This window comes from Sarcophilus harrisii, chromosome 2 (genome assembly GCF_902635505.1).
Source record: "Sarcophilus harrisii chromosome 2, mSarHar1.11, whole genome shotgun sequence".
NCBI classification, from domain to species: Eukaryota; Metazoa; Chordata; class Mammalia; order Dasyuromorphia; family Dasyuridae; genus Sarcophilus; species Sarcophilus harrisii.
Genome location: NC_045427.1, coordinates 389,711,872 through 389,733,081, shown reverse-complemented (window position 1 = coordinate 389,733,081; position 21,210 = coordinate 389,711,872). Strand labels below are relative to the sequence as shown.

At 35.3% G+C, this 21,210-nt stretch overlaps 1 protein-coding gene across 2 annotated transcripts in view; it reads right to left on the bottom strand.

Moving 5' to 3' along the window:
* SGCD (sarcoglycan delta) overlaps positions 1–21,210 on the bottom strand; it is a 1,334,163-nt gene that overhangs the window by 153,038 nt on the left and 1,159,915 nt on the right. For both annotated transcript variants that reach the window (XM_031949414.1, XM_003756762.2), the window contains one exon: positions 2,492–2,579. In XM_031949414.1, coding sequence (XP_031805274.1) covers positions 2,492–2,579 — 88 coding nt within the window. The remainder of the gene's footprint in view (positions 1–2,491; positions 2,580–21,210) is intronic.

Here is a 21,210-nt window from a genome sequence, read left to right as displayed (position 1 = left end):
TCTTGCAGTGTAGCTTCTGGCTCAATAATATGGAAGGCTTGTCCTTTTGTCTGCTTCACTCACAGCTGCCAAACGTCCCCAGTTAATCTAAACATGGCTGGAATTTTAAAGATGGAATCTAAAGGGAAAGGCAAAGATAATGGAAGAATGCCCAAGAGAAAGAATATTCTCTAAGTTAACTCCCTGTCTAAGTCCCACATTGGGACTAGAAATCATTATTCTAAGAAGGCAGGTAAAGTTGGCCAATACATGCATGCCTGCATCCCTAACAAGCACCAGAATGAATATCTCATCAAGGAAGAAAGTGTTATTCTCATCTGCAGGTCCCAACTTGTCAACATTGTGGAAAACAGTTACCTACACCCTACTACCTTACCACTAGTACCATCCCCTACACAATTAGTGTCTTGAGCCCCTTGCCCAAGGAAACCTAGTGCCCTTAATGCTTGATAGGGATTCCAGGATTTAGATGCTATTAATTTGATATTTTAGCTGTATTCTGAATGAAAATTTTGTCATTGTAAGCTAGCCTGGCAATTTCTTTGTCATTTATAGTACTATGGGGAAATGTGTATTTCTAAGTTCTGAATAATTGACTTGCATAAAATATTTGTAGTTTGGGGATTGTTGATGTTCTCTTGCCTGTCAGGTCAAATCTTTTTCTTCAAAAGAAGGTAGTGATCTGATAGGCTAGGCTCACCAAGTTTGAAAGTTGGGAGAGCCTAGTGAAATTTTCTAGTTCAAATGATCAATAATTTCATCTCACAGAAGGAAAGGGGAGGCTTGAAAAGATTGGTGATTTGTCTAAGGCATACAAGAAGTAATCTTCAGAAGAAAGGTCTGATTCTAGAGCTTCTGATTCCAGAAACTCTGACTCCAAATTCAGTGATCTTACTATATAACTTCACTGTCTCAGATAAGGGAGTATCTTATAATCATAGGAAAGTCATAGGACTTATTTATGAGGACCCTCTGGTCTGCTCTCTATGTACACTACATAATAGAGAAAGAAACTGTGGTCACATTGGAGGCTTGGATTTTGCTCATTTGTTTGCTTTCATTCAGATCTAGATCATTTTCCTATCCACCAGCTTTTCTGGAAGTCTAGAAAAACTCATGCTGGAATTGGACATTTTAGTCAACAAGTATAATGTGAGGCTCAATTGAATATTAACCATCTCTAACTTCTACCCTTACCTGGAGCAGAGTGCTAGAATGGCAAGAAAAAGAAGGAAGGATAGAAAGAGAAGGGGGAAGAGAGAGAGAAAGAGGGATACACAGAGAGAGAAAGAGAAGGAGGGAGGGAAGAAGGAAAAAAGAGAGACAGAGAGAAAGAGAGAGAGAGAGAGAGAGAGAGAGAGAGAGAGAGAGAGAGAGAGAGAGAGAGAGAGAATATGAGAAGATGGGTGGCTTTGTTTGGCTAAACTACAGTGGTTTGGGTAGTCCCAGCTTTATCAAAGCTGGCTCACTCAAGGAAACCAAATACTCCATTGCAAATAAGTGGCAAATGATCAACAGGCTAAACAACTCCTTTCAAATATGGGAATCTGAGAGCTAGAGTTTGGATTTATTTCTCTCCTTGAGGCAATTTTCACACACACGCTTAAATCACTGCTTACTGAAGCTGTTTATTTAATTATTTAGCATTGTGACTGCCAGCCAGATGTTATATAAGTGAGGCAGACAATCCAATCTAACACAGAAACAACATGTTTATGGATTACAGGCTCTGCCATTCAGCAATTCTGCCAATCCCTCAGTTCCTCAATCTATGGAGGGTATGAACATTTTATATACCCCATCCTTAAAACATACTCCAAACCACCTGCAGCCAGTGCCTTTCCCAAACTTTAGTCCCAAGCATAAAAAGATGAATGGTAATGGATTTTTCTTTCAGTGGTAAAGGAGCATTTATCCAATGAAAGGAAACTGTTTCCCAGGAGCTTGGGTTAATTTGTGTTAATTCCAGATGTTTCTATCAGGGTAAGGGTTTGAAACATTAGGACAAATGGATTCTCCAAATGGAAATGTCCATCTGTGTGTTTTTCGTCTAATTTCCAAACCAAGCAGTTGGAATTTTCTCCCTGGATGTACAATTTTGTCCTAAAAGAACAAAGTGGTTTCTTCTCTTTCCTTTCTTTCTTTCCACTACATCCTAACAGAATGCTGCCAGCTTGTTACTGAGTATAAATTGCATGAGCCAGCTGATCCTATCATTTGGCATGATTACCATTACCCCATGGTCTGTTTTTATTAGTCCAATTGTTACTGCTAATAATAACCAATTCCCTGTTTACATTTTGGGAATATGATGGAAAATACTAGGGAGTTGCTTCTTTCTATACAGCTGTCACGTGGTCATTGGCTAGGGTAGAGGGAACCATTCTAAATCACATACTCTACTTGATTTAGACAATTCACTCTTAGCAGTACAGCTTGATGGCCTGGCCCCAGTTTCTTCCATAGATTGGCCGCACACTTCCTTCCTTACCTGTGATAAGCTGAGTAAGGACTTTAGTCTGGTCATTGAGTATATTCACTGTAACATTTCTGGCAGATTTGAAGTACAGTGGGTTGCCCTATAATAAGAGCATAAGAGAAAACATGTAAAAATTGTGCCAGGCTTCCCATCAGAAAACAACAGCTCTTGTTTGTAAATAGCCCGTGGATAGAGCCCAGGGTGAAACTGATACTCCCATGCCTTTGGAAAAGTAGACTGGGAAACATTCCCAACTTTTAGAAAGGTACCAGGTCTATAGCCTGATATCAAATTGCCTGCTCCCCTCCCCTTTTGTCACTATGAGAGAAACTCACAGTCATTTATAGTCTTGATCTATATAGAGTTGGTTCTGGAGTAAGTCTTTTTATTCCTCACCTTAGGGTTTTGGAACCTGTCAAGCATTGATAAATCTCCAGAATGGGACACTTTTTATGGGGAGAATACAGATCTCCACCCATGCTAACTCTATAGTATCATAGGCTCACATAGTTTAGAACTGAAGAGCACCTTAGGGGACAGCTAGTTCAACCCCATCATTTAACAGAGAAGGAAATTAAGACCTGGAAAGTCTAAGTGATTTTCCTATAGTCATCTAGAAAGTGTAAAAGGCAAAATGTAAGAATCAAGGTCTTGACTTCGTTTATACTCTATCAATTATACAACACTTTGTTTTTGTGGCTAATTACTGAGGTAACCCACAAAAGACTAGTATGTGTTATACACTGAACAATATACTGAACAATATGAGGTATGTGATACAAATATTCTGGGAATTGTAATTTTACCCTTCCTGCTTTGAAATCATTAAAAGGACAAGCTCTCAAAACAGCAAGAAATTTTACATAAAATGTCATAAAAGATTATCATGGAAAATGCATGATTTTTCCTCTCTGACATCATAACTGAAGAAAACCAGTCCTGTAAATTATAAGATAATTTTAGGATAGTGGACACCATACATGTGCAGTTACATGTAAATACCTCTATATCAAAACCAGGAGAAATGAATTCTTTCTATGAATTTATATTGGACACATTAGGAGTAGTTCATGAAAGAAAAAGAAATCTACTAAGTTGGAAAAAGTTGTCTTTCTATGCCTTTTATTCAAGTGTATGATGGATGGTAAAAGTTTTAACAACTGGCTATCCAAAAAAGCACGGAGGACTTTTAAGTTGAAATCTTTTATATATAATGGTATAAATAATACCATTTAATAATGGTATTTATTACCAATTTCTTCATCATTTTTTATGTCAAGATAATCAAAACCCTAATTTATATTGGTTGTCAATTTCCAAGATATAAATGCTCACTCTGAAAATTTAAAAATTGGTTTTTGGAAGTTGGTTAAAGCTGGCTCCAGCATCATCCTGATTACTTCCCTTTTAGTATGAATCTGGTCTAGCCATGGATAGTAATTTAAATGACAGGGGCATCCAATTGAACAGATTCTTTCTGAGTTCAGGGAATTGAGAATACTTAGGATACTCACCACAAGACCTGAATGATTTAATAGAGAAGCTGAGAAAGGATGTATAGGATTTTGAGCCAGCTCAACTGTGTAATCATCCTATCACCCAGCATTTTTGTTTCTGGAATACCCAGAAGTTTCGTTAAACTGGAAAGACTACTTACCCTTTAGGATAGTAGTTAGAATTGAGTGACCCAGTTATTGTTCCTTTCATCCCTTTACCTACCTTAAATAATTTCACTGGAGAACAAAATATCCATAAAGGCAGAGTCAGTTATTCTGGACCTTATTGCTGAGTGGTCACTAGTCAACCCACCTTCCCTCACCAGGATATTTGTTCTCTACTGACATCCCATATTTAAAAAAAAAATCTAAGTGGTATAATGGTTAGAGTAATAGACTTGGTATAAGAGAAATCTGAATTTTCTTTCCTTTTTTCACTGCTTCCTCTCCCTCCCTCCTTTCTCTTCTCTTCCCTTTGCTTCCTTCCTTCCTTTCTTCCTTCCTTCCTTCCTTCCTTCCTTCCTTCCTTCCTTCCTTCCTTCCTTCCTTCCTTCCTTCCTTCCTTCCTTCCTTCTTTCCTTCCTTCCTTCCCTCCTTCCTTTCTTTCCTTTCCTTCCTTCCTTTGTCCTTCTCTCTCTTCTTCCCTTTGTCCCTTCCTTCTTTCCTTCTTTTTTCCTTCATTTCTTCCCTTATTTTTAGTTTTCCTGTTTGCTTTGCATTCCCCTATTAAAATATAAGCTTCTTGAGAAGAGGGACTATATTTTTTCTTATTTTGGCATCTATAGCACTTAATAGAGTGCCTAACACACTGTGAGCAATTAATTGATACTCCATATAATTATCTCATCTGGGAAATAGGGCTAGAAAAACTAAATGACCTCTTAAGTCTTTTCCAGCTCTAGATCCCATCATCCTGCAGCTTTACATTTTTGTAACTCCCCCAAAGGTCACACAATTGATGAAGATGCTATTGTGAGGTTATTTTTGAGCAATATTGAGTTAGTCTATAATTTCTACAATATGTAACTTGATGCAGGCTAGTCTTGATAGATTTATGAAACAATGTTTCAGTTCTGAAATCTGGCTAACCAAACTCTTTGTATGTAATGGGTACTTGATATCCAGAAGTCCTTCCACTCCAAAAATCAAGTACAGAGCATCAGGTTACTTGTGTCTGTCAAGGGCAGCATAAGACTTTAAAGAGTCAGCAGTTTTGTCTTTTTATTTGTTTGATTTTCCCCCTCATACAATTACTTTAGGGACCAAGTTTTGCAAAGAGATGATAAGCAACAAAGGTTTGGACTGATTTCTTCTGACATAGGGACAACAGTGCATAGAGAGAGGAAGCAGTTTCAGTATAGGTAAATCCTCAAACTGTATGTGTTGGATGTTAGGACACAGAGAGACAGACTCATTTTAAGGAGTAGCAGTTGTTACAACCATGGAGTCACAGTGGAAAGAACGCTGGATTTGGAGTTATTAATAATTTCAATAGTAAACGTTTATAAAGAACTTACAGTGTGCCAGAAGGTTTAGAATTATTATCTCATTTGATACTCAGGACGACCTTGGGAAGTAGGTGTTATGACTACTGCTACTTTACAGATGAGGAAACTTAAGTCAAGCAGAGTGACTTGCCTAGGATCACAGAGCTAGTAAAGATCAGAGGCTGGATTTCAACTCACTTTTTCCTGATTCCAGGTCCAGTCCTCAAAGCACTTTGAAACCTAGTTGGATGATCTGCATTAGAATCCTAGTTCTTCTCCTTGCTATACATAGAATGTTGAATAAATCACTTCCACTTTACAGGTCTCAGTTTATACATCTATGACTTGGGACTAAAATATCTGCATTTCCTGCCATATAGTATTTTTGATAGTAAACTAAAGTTTTCTAATAATGGGACTTCACAGTGATTGTTATTCCAGCTTTTCTTAGGTAATTCTGGTAAGATAAAGGCCAGCCAGAGTTTGAGCCTGTTTTCAGTGTTTATTTTTTTGGACATTATACATAAAACATGTTTCTGATGTGGACAGCAACTGCCCCTCATTCTATCCTTTATGATGTAGAAGTCAGATATTTCATTGGTTCAGGTTAGCATGGATATTTTTTTCAAATGGGAAATTAAGTATATTTTTATTAGTCTGCTGAGAAAGAGGAGAGGGATTTAATGTAATACTAGTGTAGATTTCCATAACTGTCCATTAGGAAATTACTTTCAGGCTAAAACAAATTCCACCTCCCTTCACCCCCACATTGTTTCAGGAAGTGTTTAGTTGATTAAAATATTTTAAGCTGTGAATTAAAATTTAGGAAGTCCTAGCTTTGAAATATAGAGAGAGTGTCTAAAAGGAATAAAAGATGCACATGTCCTGTCTTTAAACTGCTATGAGAGGCAAGATAGTATAATAGAAAGAATCCTGGACTGGGAGTCAAGGACCTGGAGTTTAATCCCAGTTATGACACTCAAAGTGATCATGTGACATTGGGAAAGGCAATGCCCTTCTCTGGGTTTTAGTTTTTTTCTTATACAAAGTCAAAGTGTTCCATAAAATGATTATGGCTTCTTCTGACTTCATTTCAATGTTCCAATGCAGTGCTTCCCAACCCACAGACTTAGGGACTTCTAAGGTCTATGGAGTCATTACAAGGATATATATGCAAAATAAGCATAGTCGTTTTCATCTTTATTTCCAATAAGGTATGCACTGTGATTCAATATAATAAATAAACAAATGTGACTCTGGAGACTAAATAATATCTCATGTAATTTGTATTGCTATTTTAAAAATGAATGTAAGATAGCATAGTGATTAATAAATTGTTGGCTGTTGCTGAATGATTTTAGTTTTTTGTCTGATTATCCATGACCCCATTTGGGATTTTCTTGACTATTTCCTTCTTCACCTCATTTTACATAAGTGAAACTGAGGCAAACATGATTAATTGATTTGCCCAGGGTTTTAGAGCCAGTAAGTGTCTGAAATCAGATTTGATCGCATCTCCATTGTTTGCACTCTATCCATCTATTATGCCATCCAGCTGTCTTAAATTACAAATTCATTTATTAATGTACCATATTTATAAAAGCTTTTTGTCATCATATATTTTCCCAATTAGCAGATATTCATGGTACAACTATGATCATACAGAATTTTTTAAAATGTTAAAAAGGGATCTTCCTTCTAGAAAAGGTTGATAATCACTTTTTTAATGTTTGAAAAATTAAAAAAAAAATTTAACATTATTTTTTTAAATTAAGAATTTTTTTAAATGTTAAAAAGGCATCTTTTTCCTGGAAAAGGTTAATAATCACTGTTGTAAGTTCCCTTCTAGAGTAGGTCTGACATTATAAGTTCTAAAATCTCTCCTTCTCTATCATCTGTGTTCCAAGAGCCCTTCTAGCTCTGCATTTTACATTTTTTGGTCTCTCCCAGGTCTGACATTCTGTGTAGAAGTCTCCTTCTAATTTTGACACTTTTTAAGGTTCCCTTCCAGGTCTGCATTCTATATTTCCAGTCCTCCCATTCTGTAATCTAAGCCCCAATCTAGCTTTAACATTTTCTGGGTTCTCAAGTCTCTTTCATGTCTGACTGTATTTCTGCAATGTTTTTGTATTTCTAACTCTGCCACTATACACTCTTCTTTTAAAGTCTGATGTTTTCAAATGCTATACACATGCCTTGAATATAATTCACAGGGCTCTGGAAGTTTTTACCTCTTACAGAAGAGGAATTATGTCTAGATGGGAAGCTCATAACTGCTTTGCTCAATATTTATATCAGGAAATAAAATACAAAAAAACACCCTTTCCTTTTTATTACTATTTCCCAATAACATAGTATGACATTAATTGTTCTAATGCTTTGAGACCCAGGAAAATAGAATCAATACAGCATCATCACCTTAATAAAGGGCTAATAATACACAATGCAGCTTGTGATGTTTAGCCCACATTACTCTAATGTTCTCATATATTTTGTACTTCAACTCATTAGTTTGTTCCACCAAGTCCTCATCTTAGAGACGAAGGAATAATATGAATAAATCATCTTGCTACGAAGCGAGTTTATGTTTCCAATTTGAACAATAGATTTGTCCGCTAGGAAGAAAGCTTTGCACAAATGATGGATACGCAAAGCCACCCACTGCAGCTCCGTAAATGTACTTTTCGTTTCACAGTCTGGCTCTGTCTTCAGAGACTGATCTAGTGAAACAAAAACCAAGCAAAATGGATTTCAGTATCTTTGCAGTATTGTAACAACTGGAGGAAAGGCAATTCCTATCTTTGTCTCAGAGTTTCTTTCCCACTTCATGTAGGAAGCTGTATCACTAGCTTGCATCTCTACCTCTATCCCTACTCCCTCCAACTTTTCCCCCAGTGTTCTGATCAGGAAACATTTAGTGTCATCATCTGTCTGTGCCTTTAGGGCTAGGGAAGGTTAATTTCTGCCGCTGGAGAAATTGCTCTGATGCTAGTTGACTTTCAATAACCTACCTGTAGGCAAACATCTGAAGGCAAACCCTCACAGATGCCTCCCCTTAGGCAAAGCTATACTGTTAGAAGAGAAAGCAAGCAGCCTCTGCTGGCACATACTTTGATTCAACACTAACTTTGCTGCAGCTGCATTTTCCTGAATGGAGGGACCCCTGCAAACAATTGTTCCAGTATCTTCAGAGACCTGGAATAAGGGGGGAGGGGAGAGAAACAGAGACAATATTTTATAGCATTCCATTTTTATTAGATTGTTTGGAAATGAAGTAGTATATTTTCTTGAATTTACCATGTAGCAGAAAATTATCCTTTTAAGGACCAAATTTTAAAATGTTAATAATTTCTTTGTGACTGGTACAGAGCTGACCTTGAGCTCAAATACAACCTCTGATAATTAGCTGGCAGCATGATATTGGGCAAATCACTAAACTCACAGTGTTCTAGGCAGCTCTCTAAGAAAACAAGTTATCCAGAAAGAACTGACCTGTACTGATAAAGTTTCCTTTCCCAGAAATTCTTAATACTGATGAAATCATAGGTTCAAACCCCATCCTTAACTCTGAAATTTTTCAAAATTTCTTTTTTTTTTTGAAAAATTTTTTTTTATTTAATAGCCTTTTATTTACAGGATATATGCATGGGTAACTTTACAGCATTAACAATTGCCAAACCTCTTGTTCCAATTTTTTACCTCTTATCCCCCCACTCTCTCCCCCAGATGACAGGACGACCAGTAGATGTTAAATACATTAAAATATAAATTAGATACACAATAAGTATATATGACCAAAACGTTATTTTGCTGTACAAAAAGAATCAGACTCTGAAATATTGTACAATTAGCTTGTGAAGGAAATCAAAAATGCATGTGTGCATAAATATAGGGATTGGGAATTCAATGAATTGGTTTTTAGTCATCTCCCAGAGTTTTTTTTCTGGGCGTAGCTGGTTCAGTTCATTACTGTTCCATTGGAAATGATTTGGTTGATCTCGTTGCTGAGGATGGCCTGGTCCATCAGAATTGGTCATCATATAGTATTGTTGTTGAAGTATATAATGATCTCCTGGTCCTGCTCGAAATTTTTCAAAATTTCAAAATATTTATGTTGTTTTCTTCTTTGCCAAGGAGTTTAAAAATAGATTTCTTTCTTCACCTTGATGATTGAGGATCATCATCGAGAACACTTATAATGAATAATATGTATTTTTTTGGGGGGGGGGAAGGGAAAGACTCTAAACTTGTGATTCATTAGAATAAGGAATTCCTGGTGAGCAAATTCCTCCCCTCCAATGCAAATGGGCAATTATTCTGAAATTTACAGTCATTCAATAGTTAGGTAAGTTGCCAAAGTCACACAGATAGCACATGTTAAAGGTAAGACATTAAATTGGTCTTTTATCTATCTATTATGCCAGACTGCTTTAATAATAAGAGAGTGATGTTTCTTAGAAGCTACTGAGATATATAGGACTACGATAAATTGACCCTATATTAAACTGTTTCCTTTTGCTACTGTGTTTTTATATTTCTTGTGTCTCTTTTATTGAGTTCATATACCTTCCTATTCTAATTTGTTCTTTCTTTCCCACTAAGACCTGGAAAACAAATCCGTTAGAATTATAGAAATAAAGAGTAAACAGGGTCTGAACAAAAGGTCTTTAGTGTCTTCTATAGAATAAAGTATAGAGGGTTTGGGAGAAGATTTTTCTACCAATGAGAGAACATCTTCACTTACTTTTGGATACTATGAGGCTGCAAATAGACTGGTTTCAGGTTAAATGAAGAGAAATGCAGAGATGGGAGAGAGCAATGTGGGTTGGATTATAGAATCTTAGATTTGTGTATTCCAGGCATTAGTAATAGTAGTGTAATAAAGCAAGAGGAAAGATGGGTGCAAACGTGTGTGTATATGTGTGCGTGTTCTCATTTGTTAGAAATTGCTTCATTTTCAGAGAATTCCTTTTGTTAATAAAGATATCTCTGTAAGCAAAGAGAGTAAAGTTGTATGGTTGGAAAAAATAATTTCTTGAATTGTGAATAATAATCTTAAACAAATTCATTTAAATTCTTCAAGGAGGCCTCAATCATCGGCTAAAGAAGATAACTGTCCAATGACTCAAAATGTCTTCTAAAATCACAGAAAGACTAATTATTCAATTATTGTTCTATTAAAAAATGACCAGCAGGACGATTTCAGAAAGGCCTGGTGAGACTTACATGAACTGATGCTAAATGAAGTAGAACCAAGAGAACATTGTATAAAACAACAACAAAGATTGTGCAATGATGGATTCTGCTGGATGTGGCTCTTTTCAACCATGAGGTGATTTAGGCCAATTCTAATGCACTTGTGATGGAGAGAGATATCTGCATCCAGAAAGAGGTTATGGGGACTGAATGTGGATCATAACATAGTATTTTTGCCTTTCTTTTGATAAATCTTTTGCTTACACAAAGGGGTTGTGTGGGAATGTGTTCTCATCTCTTCATTCAGGTGCAATTTTGATCTTTATAATTTTGTTATATTTACTTTTGGTGTTTTGATATATCATTGTTCTTTGCATTTACATTATTTCAGCTATTATATATATTGCAGCTGATTTATTTTTGCTTGGTGCTTTGTATTGCCAGCACCTGATATAGCATCTCATACTAGTAGCTAATTCTAGCTTGTTGAAGGAATGAATGATAGGAAGATTTGGGGAGAAAGAAGGGGAAGAGAAGGGGAAAATTTTCTCAGGACGCTATTTCAGTTCTTTGAAATATAGACTGAATGGCTGTGAGGAAATAGAAGTTTGTTTTCAGTGAAAAATTGTGAGGATCAAAGCATCATAGCTCTAGACCTGGAAGAGACTTCAAAGGCCATCAAGCTCAAGTAACTCATTTTACAAATGAAGAAACAGAGACCCAGAGAGGTGAAGATCACAGGGGTAAGAAAAATCAGAAATGAGACTCAAGAGGTCTCCTGATTCAAATCCATCATGTTTCAAAGAAATAAAGGACAGAGGAAAAGAAAAAAAAGGGAGGAAGAAACGGGGGGGGGGGAATGAAGGAAGTGAGGGAAGGACAAAAGAAGGGAACAAGGGAGGGAGGAAGGAATAAAGTAAGGGAAGAAGGAAAGAAGGAATGGAGGAAGAAAAATGAATTGAAATCAGAAAAGTCCCAGGTTTCAATCCATTATTCAACTTATATTAACTTTGTAACCACAAGCAAGTTAGATGTCTCAGGCTCTCAGTTTCCTCATATGAAAAAAAATGGAAAAGGAAAAGGAAAAAACAAAGGAAGAAAATAAAAGAAAGAAATAAATTAAAAAGGAGATGGATCAGGTATGTCAGGTAGCAAGAGCAGAGATAAATAATGGATAGCATGGATGTTCCATTGGCATCTATAACATTTCAAGAGTTTTAAGAGCCCTGTTTTAATGAGGATCTTCCATGAAGAATTTATGAAAGGACATAGAGAATAGTTTTGCAAAATAAGAAGATATAGATACATTGTGAACAGAATTGTTGATGGATGTACCCACATTCATTAGACCATATATTCAGTGAAGTATAATGGAGATGATATGTCAAATTTCAATTCTATTTTCAAGAGGTTGTTATGGAGAAAAAGAGAAAGAGAAAGTTAGCAAGACTTAGTGGATGTGTTACTTAAAGTTTGAACTCAGTTCAACTGGACTCAATTTCATAAATACTTTCCTTTAAGTTCCACTCTTAACACTTACTAGTACTATGATCATACACAGTACCTCTCTGGACCTCAGTGAGCTCTGTAAAACTGAAGGATGCTAATTATGGAGGGGTAGTGTGCAAAGATTTTTCCATACTGATAGAATCATATGTCCTTAAAGCATACTGTTAGAATATAGTCATATTCCATTAAAATATATATGTTCACAAATATCATATAGATAATATGCATTAAAAGAAATTAAACAAAATAGTACTTAGAGAAGATGTCAATCAATAATGAGAACTGATAATGTTTGGTCTATCTATATATTTTGTTGTGTCTAACACTTTGTGATCTCATTTGGAATTTTCTGGGCAAAGAAACTGGAATGGTTTGGCATTTTCTTTTCCAGCTCATTTTATAGATAAACAAACTAAGGCAAATAGGGGTGCTCAGACTGACAATACTAGTAAGTGTTTGAAGACAGATTTAAACTCAGGAAAACCAGTCTTCCTGACTTCAGGCCCAGCACTCTATTCACTATGTCCACTTAGTTGCCTCTATCTATCTATCTATCTATCATCTATCTATCTATCTATCATCTATCTATCTATCTATCTATCTGTATATGTGTGCATTTATATATAAGCTATATGCATTCACATGCACACACATAAACTTACATACTTTGGCAGAGTCATAGAACCAGTAAAGTAATATGAATTAGAGGCAGCTCTTGGACCCAGGTTTTTCTGAATTCTGGATGGTCTCTATCTATTCCACTCCACTTCACTCTCTTTCTCCATGGAGTTTTAATGTGTTTAATGAAGTTACAAGTTTATCTTGCTCTCCCCACTCTTCCCCCCCCCCCCCCCACATACACACACACAGAGAAATAGATTATTATTTTGCCCAAGGATATTTTCCTTTATCAAGAGAGAGATTTACTAGACTATTCTGAAATAATGAATATATACAAAATGATTTCTTCAACCTTAAATTTAGATTAACATGAATATAGCTATTGTGTTAAATGATTCTACCCAATCCTACTTTATTCTAAAATGTAAAAATGAGATCTTCTTGCCTCCTTCATAAACTTATCCTTATTTTCACAGCTGGTAGTGAAATTTTTCTTATCTGATCTCTAGTGCCTCATATCCTGCTATCGTTATCATTTGCTAATTTGTTTTTTATTGACCTATCTTTGTTCCTTATCATTCTTCCTGATCCTAAGCTCCTTAAAGGCAGGGACTGGGCTTCATTTATCTTTGCATCTCTTTTAGTACCCAAAACAGGTGTTTGTTGATGTTTAAAATGGTTTTTATGCTACTTAAAAGTTCATATTTATATTATCTCATTTGATCTTTAGATACCCTTGTTGTGAAGGACAGGTATGAGGATTCTCACTTAACAGATTGGGAAACATAGATACAATGAATTACTCAAGGTCACACAGTAACAGAGCTGGCACTAGGGCTTACTTTGTTCTTTCTTCCTTTTCCCCTAGGTGTTTATTCATTAGCATATGGCATGTGCTAATGTGATGTTTTATAAAAGGTAAGTTTGTATATAAAAAACAAACAGGTTGTATCTTCCAATTTCTTCTTTTTTCAGCATTCAGATTAGATATTAAAACTGCTGTCCAAACATACACAAAGCTTACTAGCCTGGTAGCTTTCAGGTTGAACCTAGTGATGTTTCTATCTCCCAGGAGACTGGATATTAGATAGATTCCATCCCACTCTTCCTCCCCTCCCCCACCTCCACAGTCTTTATCAGTATAGTACAAATCACAAAAACTCAGTATTTTTGCAACAGAAGAAGTCAGTAAATAAATGTGGATTTAATAGGTGAGATGCCTTATTTGGAATTGCTTCCTCAATTATCTTATGAATTAACCCTCTTCCCCCCCCCAAAAAAAAAAATAAAAAATAAAAAAGTCGAATTCTGTCTTGGGAGCTTAATTATTTTGTAGATATGGGAAGAAAACAGGTATTATTGTGTCTATTTTATTGATGTAAAAATCAAGATATAGAACTCAACCAATCTTAAAATATTGTGCAGTAAATGACATAATTACTACCCTCAAAAATCTATTTGAGGAGATAAGATTACTATGCAATGATTACAAGTCATTAGCAGGGATCACATAAGTAAGGGGCATTTCATAGAGTTGCATGGATTATTAATATGATATTAATGTCATTTTTATAAATGAATCCCTGCATGGATATTTGTACAATCAGAAAGACTTTATAGAGGCATTTTCTCCCTCTTGTAGACTTGTGCAGGATGAGGACGAGAAGAAGCAAGGACTTTCGAATATTTGTTCTGAAGTGAAAAGAGCACTAGATTTTGAATTTGAAGTCCTCAGTTCAAATTTCTGTTTTGCTCCTTGAAACCTAAGTGTCTTTGACCACTCCCTCTGAGCTTTAATTGCCTCATCAGCAAAATGAAATGGTTGTATAATTGACCCCCAAGGTCCCTTTCAATTGCAAATACTGGAAGAACCTTTAAGCCCAACATATCTCCTTTCTTATATGACCACCATTCAAAGAAGTTCAAAATAAACTGATGCCTTTCATGACAAAGGTCAGAAACCCCCTAGAAAGTTGGAGGAATGGAATGTGCTGAAGCCTGTAGAGAATTTGATCCCTACTATTCCGTTTTCCTGATGACCTCAAACACATTGAGAACCTACACAATTCTTGGAGGATTTGTCTTCCCTCCATGAGCTACAGCCCCCCCTAATTTTTGTTGTACAAACCAGGACTTTGTCAATAATTTTTCCCACACAATGCTCCTCCCCCACCTACATTTTTCTGAGTTGTTTGTTCACATTTTTTCCTTTGCCTCGTTACTGAGATTCTTTTGTTTCAGGTTTTTGCCCTTGAAGAAAAGAGGAACATGGAATTCTGGTAACCAAAAATCATTTCTCAGAGGGAGAAATTCTTTTTTCATAATGGGAACTTCTCAGAGGAGGAATGCAATCTGTGATCTGAATCACTAATGCAGAGCTTAAAAACAACAGCACCACAGTGCCCACCATATGCTCTTTTAATTTCTCCAGCTGACTGCTTTCAGGTAAAATACAGCTGGCTTAGTATAGAGAGATGGTTGGCAGTAGCCTTTGGCTTTCAATAAACAACTCTGTTTGAAAAATGAAAAAAAAAAAAAAAAAAACCCTGCCCCAAATAAAACAACAACAAAAAATTCTCAACAACAAGAAAATTGAACCTGGTATCAGGTGATGGTGGACTTCCATTTTATCACTGTCCCAGAGTGGGACTTACTTTACCTGCCAAACGAGATTACAAGTCTCTTGAAGTCCTAGATTATATCTTCCATTCATTTTTAGCTATTTCCATATTTCTGAGTAGAGTGCTTTGCATAGGAACTAGTGGCTGTATATGCAATGTTTTTTGAGGACTGCTAACTTCAACCTTCTCATTCACAGGGATGTTAAAATAACCAATCTGTCAGAGTGCTTGAAATTCCCACTATTCCTAGTTTTTCTATAAAGGTTAACCTTACCTGGGAAAGGTATGGCTTACTCAATCCATTAGTAGGGGGTGGTTTCTCTGAATCTGTTTAAATGTTAAACAAGTGTGTGTGGGGGGGTGGCAGCTAGATGTCACAGGGGTTAGAGTATCAGCCCTAAAGTCAGGAGGACTTGAATTCAAATCTGACCTTAGACACTTAAGGCTTCCTAACTGTGTGACTCTGGGCCTTACAAAAAATAAATAAATAAACAAGTAGGAGGGGTCTTTAGAGGTCACTTAGTTTCACTGCATACCAGAGGAAAAAAAAAATCTATTTGCACTATTCCTTTATTAAACAAATGATTATTATATATGAAGTATAGGAAAAGCAATATTCAAGACAGCTTTAGCATTTTAAAAACCAATGAAAAAGCAATTGAAATTGTCCTTGCCTTCATGGAAATAGTATTTATTCAATTTCTGTTTGGACACTTCTAGGGATGGGGAAACTTTTAAAGCAATCCATTCTACTTGTTCCATCAATAGTAATCATTTGGGGTCTTAGGAAATGATCCAGATTGGGCAAATGTTTACTGAGAATGAGGACAAAAGAAATATGGGGTCCATTAGAGTAATGTACAAAAGTCAGAAAGATCAAGAGCCTGGATTTTGTCATAGGCACTTATTAAATATCTGACACTAAACAAGTCACTTAACTATTCTCAGCCTGACTTACCTCATCCATAGAATTAAGGAGCTGGACTAGATAGCCTCTCAGGTATCTTCCTGGCCTATGTCTATGATCTACTGAGACTAAGAGGAATAGTTTCTTACTAGAGAGGATAACTTCTTAATAGTTTTGTCCAAGATTACAAAGGATTTTGTATAAATATTATTTTATTTGACTTTCATAAGGATTCTATAAGTTAAGTAGCAGAGGAATTATAATTTTCATTTTTATTATGAGAAAAATGAATCATACTCTAGTGAAGTAACATTTTAAGACAGCTGGGAGGGATCTTAGTGTCCAAAATCTCTCATTCATGGATGAAAAAACTGAGGTACAAATTGGGCCAGTGGTAGATCTGAGTCACAAAACCAAGACTTTTGAACCCAAGACTAAATTATTTTTCTTTGCACATTGTTCAAACTAGCAGAGATCTTAGAGATCAATTCATCTAATCTCATTTTAGATTTCAATTTCTTTGAAGCAATTAAAGAGTAGAGAAGCTAAATTGTTTATTTGATGTAAAATGATGCATTAATAGTGAAGGGTAGACTAAGATCCAAGTCATCTGATTACCAACTTGGTGCTCTTTCTATGCTGCCACAATACGTCTGAGACATTTTAATTATTGAATTTTTAGCATCAGTAAGAGAAATTGAGTTGTCATGTACTTTTAAAAATTAAACATAGATAACATGTCACAGTTCTTAACTACCCTGTTTTAAAAAAATAATAAAAACTTTTCTTTAAAAATATGAGAAGAAATAAGGAATATGGAAATCAACTAAGAAGCAATGATCCTTTAAAAAAAAGAATTATAAAACTTTCTGGAACAGACTCAGAATTCCTTTCCCTATTTTAATTAGCTTAATATTTACTTTCTATTGGTTTGAATAGAAGAGATTTCAAAGAAAGCAACAAGATGAGCTGATTAAATTTAAAGGGCAATAGGGCCATATCCCCGCAAATTTATATCATGGTTTTTGGCTCACTTCTATTAATCAATAATAACAAAAGAAAATAATATCTAATAACCTATTCAGATTGGCCTATCTATAGTTAGTATATCTGATCAGAATGTGTATCAAATAACACTAAGATAATATGGTACAATAGAAAGAAACTGAATTGAGAACTCTGGCATTTATTTGCTAATCTTGAGCAAGTCAATGTCCTCTGTGGCTCTTAGTTTCCTCAAATGTAAAAAAGGGAGTTGGACCAGATAATCATTAAGGTTTCTTCCTGGTCTATCTTTTAATAATACTTAGGTGAAGGTTAGATTCCCAAAATGAATCAACTCTCTTCTATTCTAAAGATCCAGCCTGCCCTTGTGTAAATAATAATAACAATATTTATATTGTTAATATTGATAACAATATTGATAATATTGTACTATATTGATAATAGTACAATAATGATAAGTACTGTTAGTATATATAGTATACAATATATTGCACATATACTATATAATAAGTTATTTACAATTATTCTATCATCTGATCCTCATAACAATCCTGAGTATTGTTATCATCCCTATTTTATAGATGAGGAAGAAATGGAGGCAGGTGGAGCTTAAACAATTTCCCCAGGGTCACATAATAGCTAATAAGTATCTGAAGCTGGATTGGTATTTAGGTCTTTCTGCCTCTGGACCTGGAAGTTTATCTATTATACTACCTTGCTGCCCACTTCAATATATAGGGAATACAGATGAGAGCATGGGATATATTAGCAAAACTTCCCATGAGTGCAAACAGAGTTCAAATAGACTGTCCTCCTGGTGAGTTTCTGTAGTAGGGCCTATTAGTCTGTGATGGCTGTGATTCATTTCATAGTTTCTGGTATTTAGTTTTTGTAGCCCCTTTTATTTTATGTATAAGGCTATATTGCTTCTTAAAATTTTGTAAGTGCAAGGGCTATATTTCCTCTGGGGAATGTAAAGGATTGATATTGCTTGCTCAAGAACATATGTACATTGATAGTAATATTGATAAATTGAGGCCATTTTCTCCTTAGCATTAGAATTTTTATGAAAGTTTTGCCCTTCCCTTTAAAAATCTGAGTTAGCATTTCATATTTAGAAACTCTAGGGGGGAAAGCAAGAAGCACGTTCATAAGGCTTTTGACTCTTCTTTGATTCTTTCTAAGAATACAACCTATAGGCAGCCAGGTTTTGCAGTGATTAGAGTGCTGAATCTGGAGTCTGGAAGAGCTGAATTCAAATCAAGCCTCAGATACCTACTAGCTATGTGTCAAACCATTTGATTTTTCTGGGCTAATTTCTCCTCATCTCTTAAATAAGTCTATCAATAGCAGCTGACCCCTCAGTTTTTGCAAGGATGAAATATAGTATTTGAGATAGTATAGATTTGAGATAGTATTTGAGAAGTACATTGCAAACCTCAAGATGCTAGATAAATGCTGGCTATTACTAAAATTGCTATTATTAATTCCAGATCATTCTCCTGGTACTCTTCCTAAATTCCCTGGGGATATTCACAACCACATCAAATAGTTGGATGTTTTACTGTTTTATTTACTTTGTTTTCATCACTAAAACCAGCCAAAGCCATCCCATATTTTCCCAGTAATAATAACATGGCTATGTCTTTAGTTTTATGCAGATGACTCCATTGTGCCTAGTATCATAGAAGAGGACCTTCCACAACCTCCTTGTTAACCAACCTTGAGTAATGGCATATAGAAGACACTTAAATACTTTTTGAATTGACATGTTAGTAAAATAGCAAACTAAGTCATTGAGGCAAAATGGGCAGAGCATTAGGCTTGGAATCAGGAAGATTTATTTTCATGAGTTCAAATCCAGCCTCAGATATTTACTAGCTATGTGACCTCGGGCAAGTCACTGCATCCATTTGCCTAAGTTTCCTCATCTGTAAAATGAGCTGGAGAAGAAAATGGCAAACCACTCCAGTATCTTACCAAGAAAACCTCAAATGAGATCATGAAGAGTTAAACATGACTGAATAACAAGAAAAATCTACTACATTAAATAAATATGTATTATAATACCTTCATTCTGGTAGAAGTATAATAGCATTTCTATTGGTTATGAAACATATATATATATATTTGGGATAATGTGGTATTTAAAAAACAGTTTGAATTAAGTACGAGAAAAATTAGCACTTTCAATACTTTGATAAATGTCATATGGTCAATAGACATATTTCTGCTCCAGGAAGACAATTTTCAAAGTACTTGAGTTGAAAGAGAATAATATAGGACTGGGAGAATTTTTATCTTGAAATGGCAAAGATGATCAGATATAATTAAGTTCATGCCTTCTTTGAAGAACTGTCAAATCCCATTTCTCCAAGTTTAATATTTTAACAAGTCTATTACCTACAGGGAAAACTAAAATTTTCATGAAACCTAAATACAACCCAACAAGTGAGTTATTGTGCAAACACAATGATTATTAGCTTTATTTAGTAAAAATTGCATGTAAAAAAATTGAACTGAAACCTCAGGGGAAAATACTTAATATTTATGAGTTAAAATAGGAAAACAACAGGCAGACATGGTTTCAATAGGCCATCAGAGCTGCCTGTCAGATGGAACAAATCAAGTGTTCTTGGCAGCCTTCATCTCCCTCTTCCTTCCAGGAAGGAAGATATTTTTGTACTTTTGAAACTCAATTTATTTGTCTAACAAGTTGATTCTGGAAATTTATGTAATTTTTTAAGCAATTTATCTGATCACATATTTGAAAATCATGATAATTCTTTCCTCCTTTTTACCTAGAAACCAAAATGCAATTACCTATTTATATTTAGACAATAGCTGATTTATATATATCCTCAATCCAGGGATATCTATGCTCCCTTTAACGATGCATCTGAGGAACTAAGTTTAATTGTTTCAAGACCAAAATTTTACAAGAATTCAGGAAGGATCTTTAGGTGAAGATCTCATGTAAGTGCTAGAATAGAAAGGGATTCATTTCAGCTCTATGATCCAGGGAATATGAATACCACCAACAGAGTCAGGGAGACTCCTTTGGCTCCATATGACCTTCTTTCCTTTACCATTCATCCTTTTTTTCAAATTTTGGGTAACTGGGATGAAAGGGAACAGGACTTATTGTAAGACTATTTCATTCATATATGATTGGTCCAGAATTTTTAATGCTTCCTTTAGAACTAAGTTTGAGTTTATCACTGCATTATAAGCAAAATAATGATTTGCTAATCAAATTAATAGCATAGGAGAAATTCCCTTTGGGAAAGTTAAGCTACTTAAAAGTACAAGGTCATAAACCCATAGAATGGTAAAAGCTGAAAAGGCCTTTACAAAGCTATCCATTGGCTTCATTTTATAAATGTAGAATTTGAGAAATTGAATTTAAGCAATTTACCAAAGGTCAGAGAGATAATTAGGGCAAATGATCAGGAGAAGAGTACAATTCTCCAAATTCTTGGGCCATAGGTCTTTCTACTCCTTCATAATCAAGGACTTTATCCTATGTGGACAGAGGGAAAGTAAGAAAAAGAAGAGAGAGAAAAAGGAAGGGAAAAGGAAATTATGATGTTTTTTATCAGACAAGTTATTAAAAAACAGAGTAAGAAAGGGTATATATACATACATACATAATACATATATATATATATATATACAGACACATATATATGTATAATATATGTATGTGTATACACACACACACCCATATGCCCCCCACCCTCACCCCCACATATATAGTGCTAGTTACATAGAGTGCTCTGCCTGCAGAGGAACTAAGTCCCTTGTATGTCATAGCATCATTTCCCTGATATCATGGTCTTCTTCAAGAACAAAGGACAAAGAACAATCAAGGGCTTTAGCAAAATCC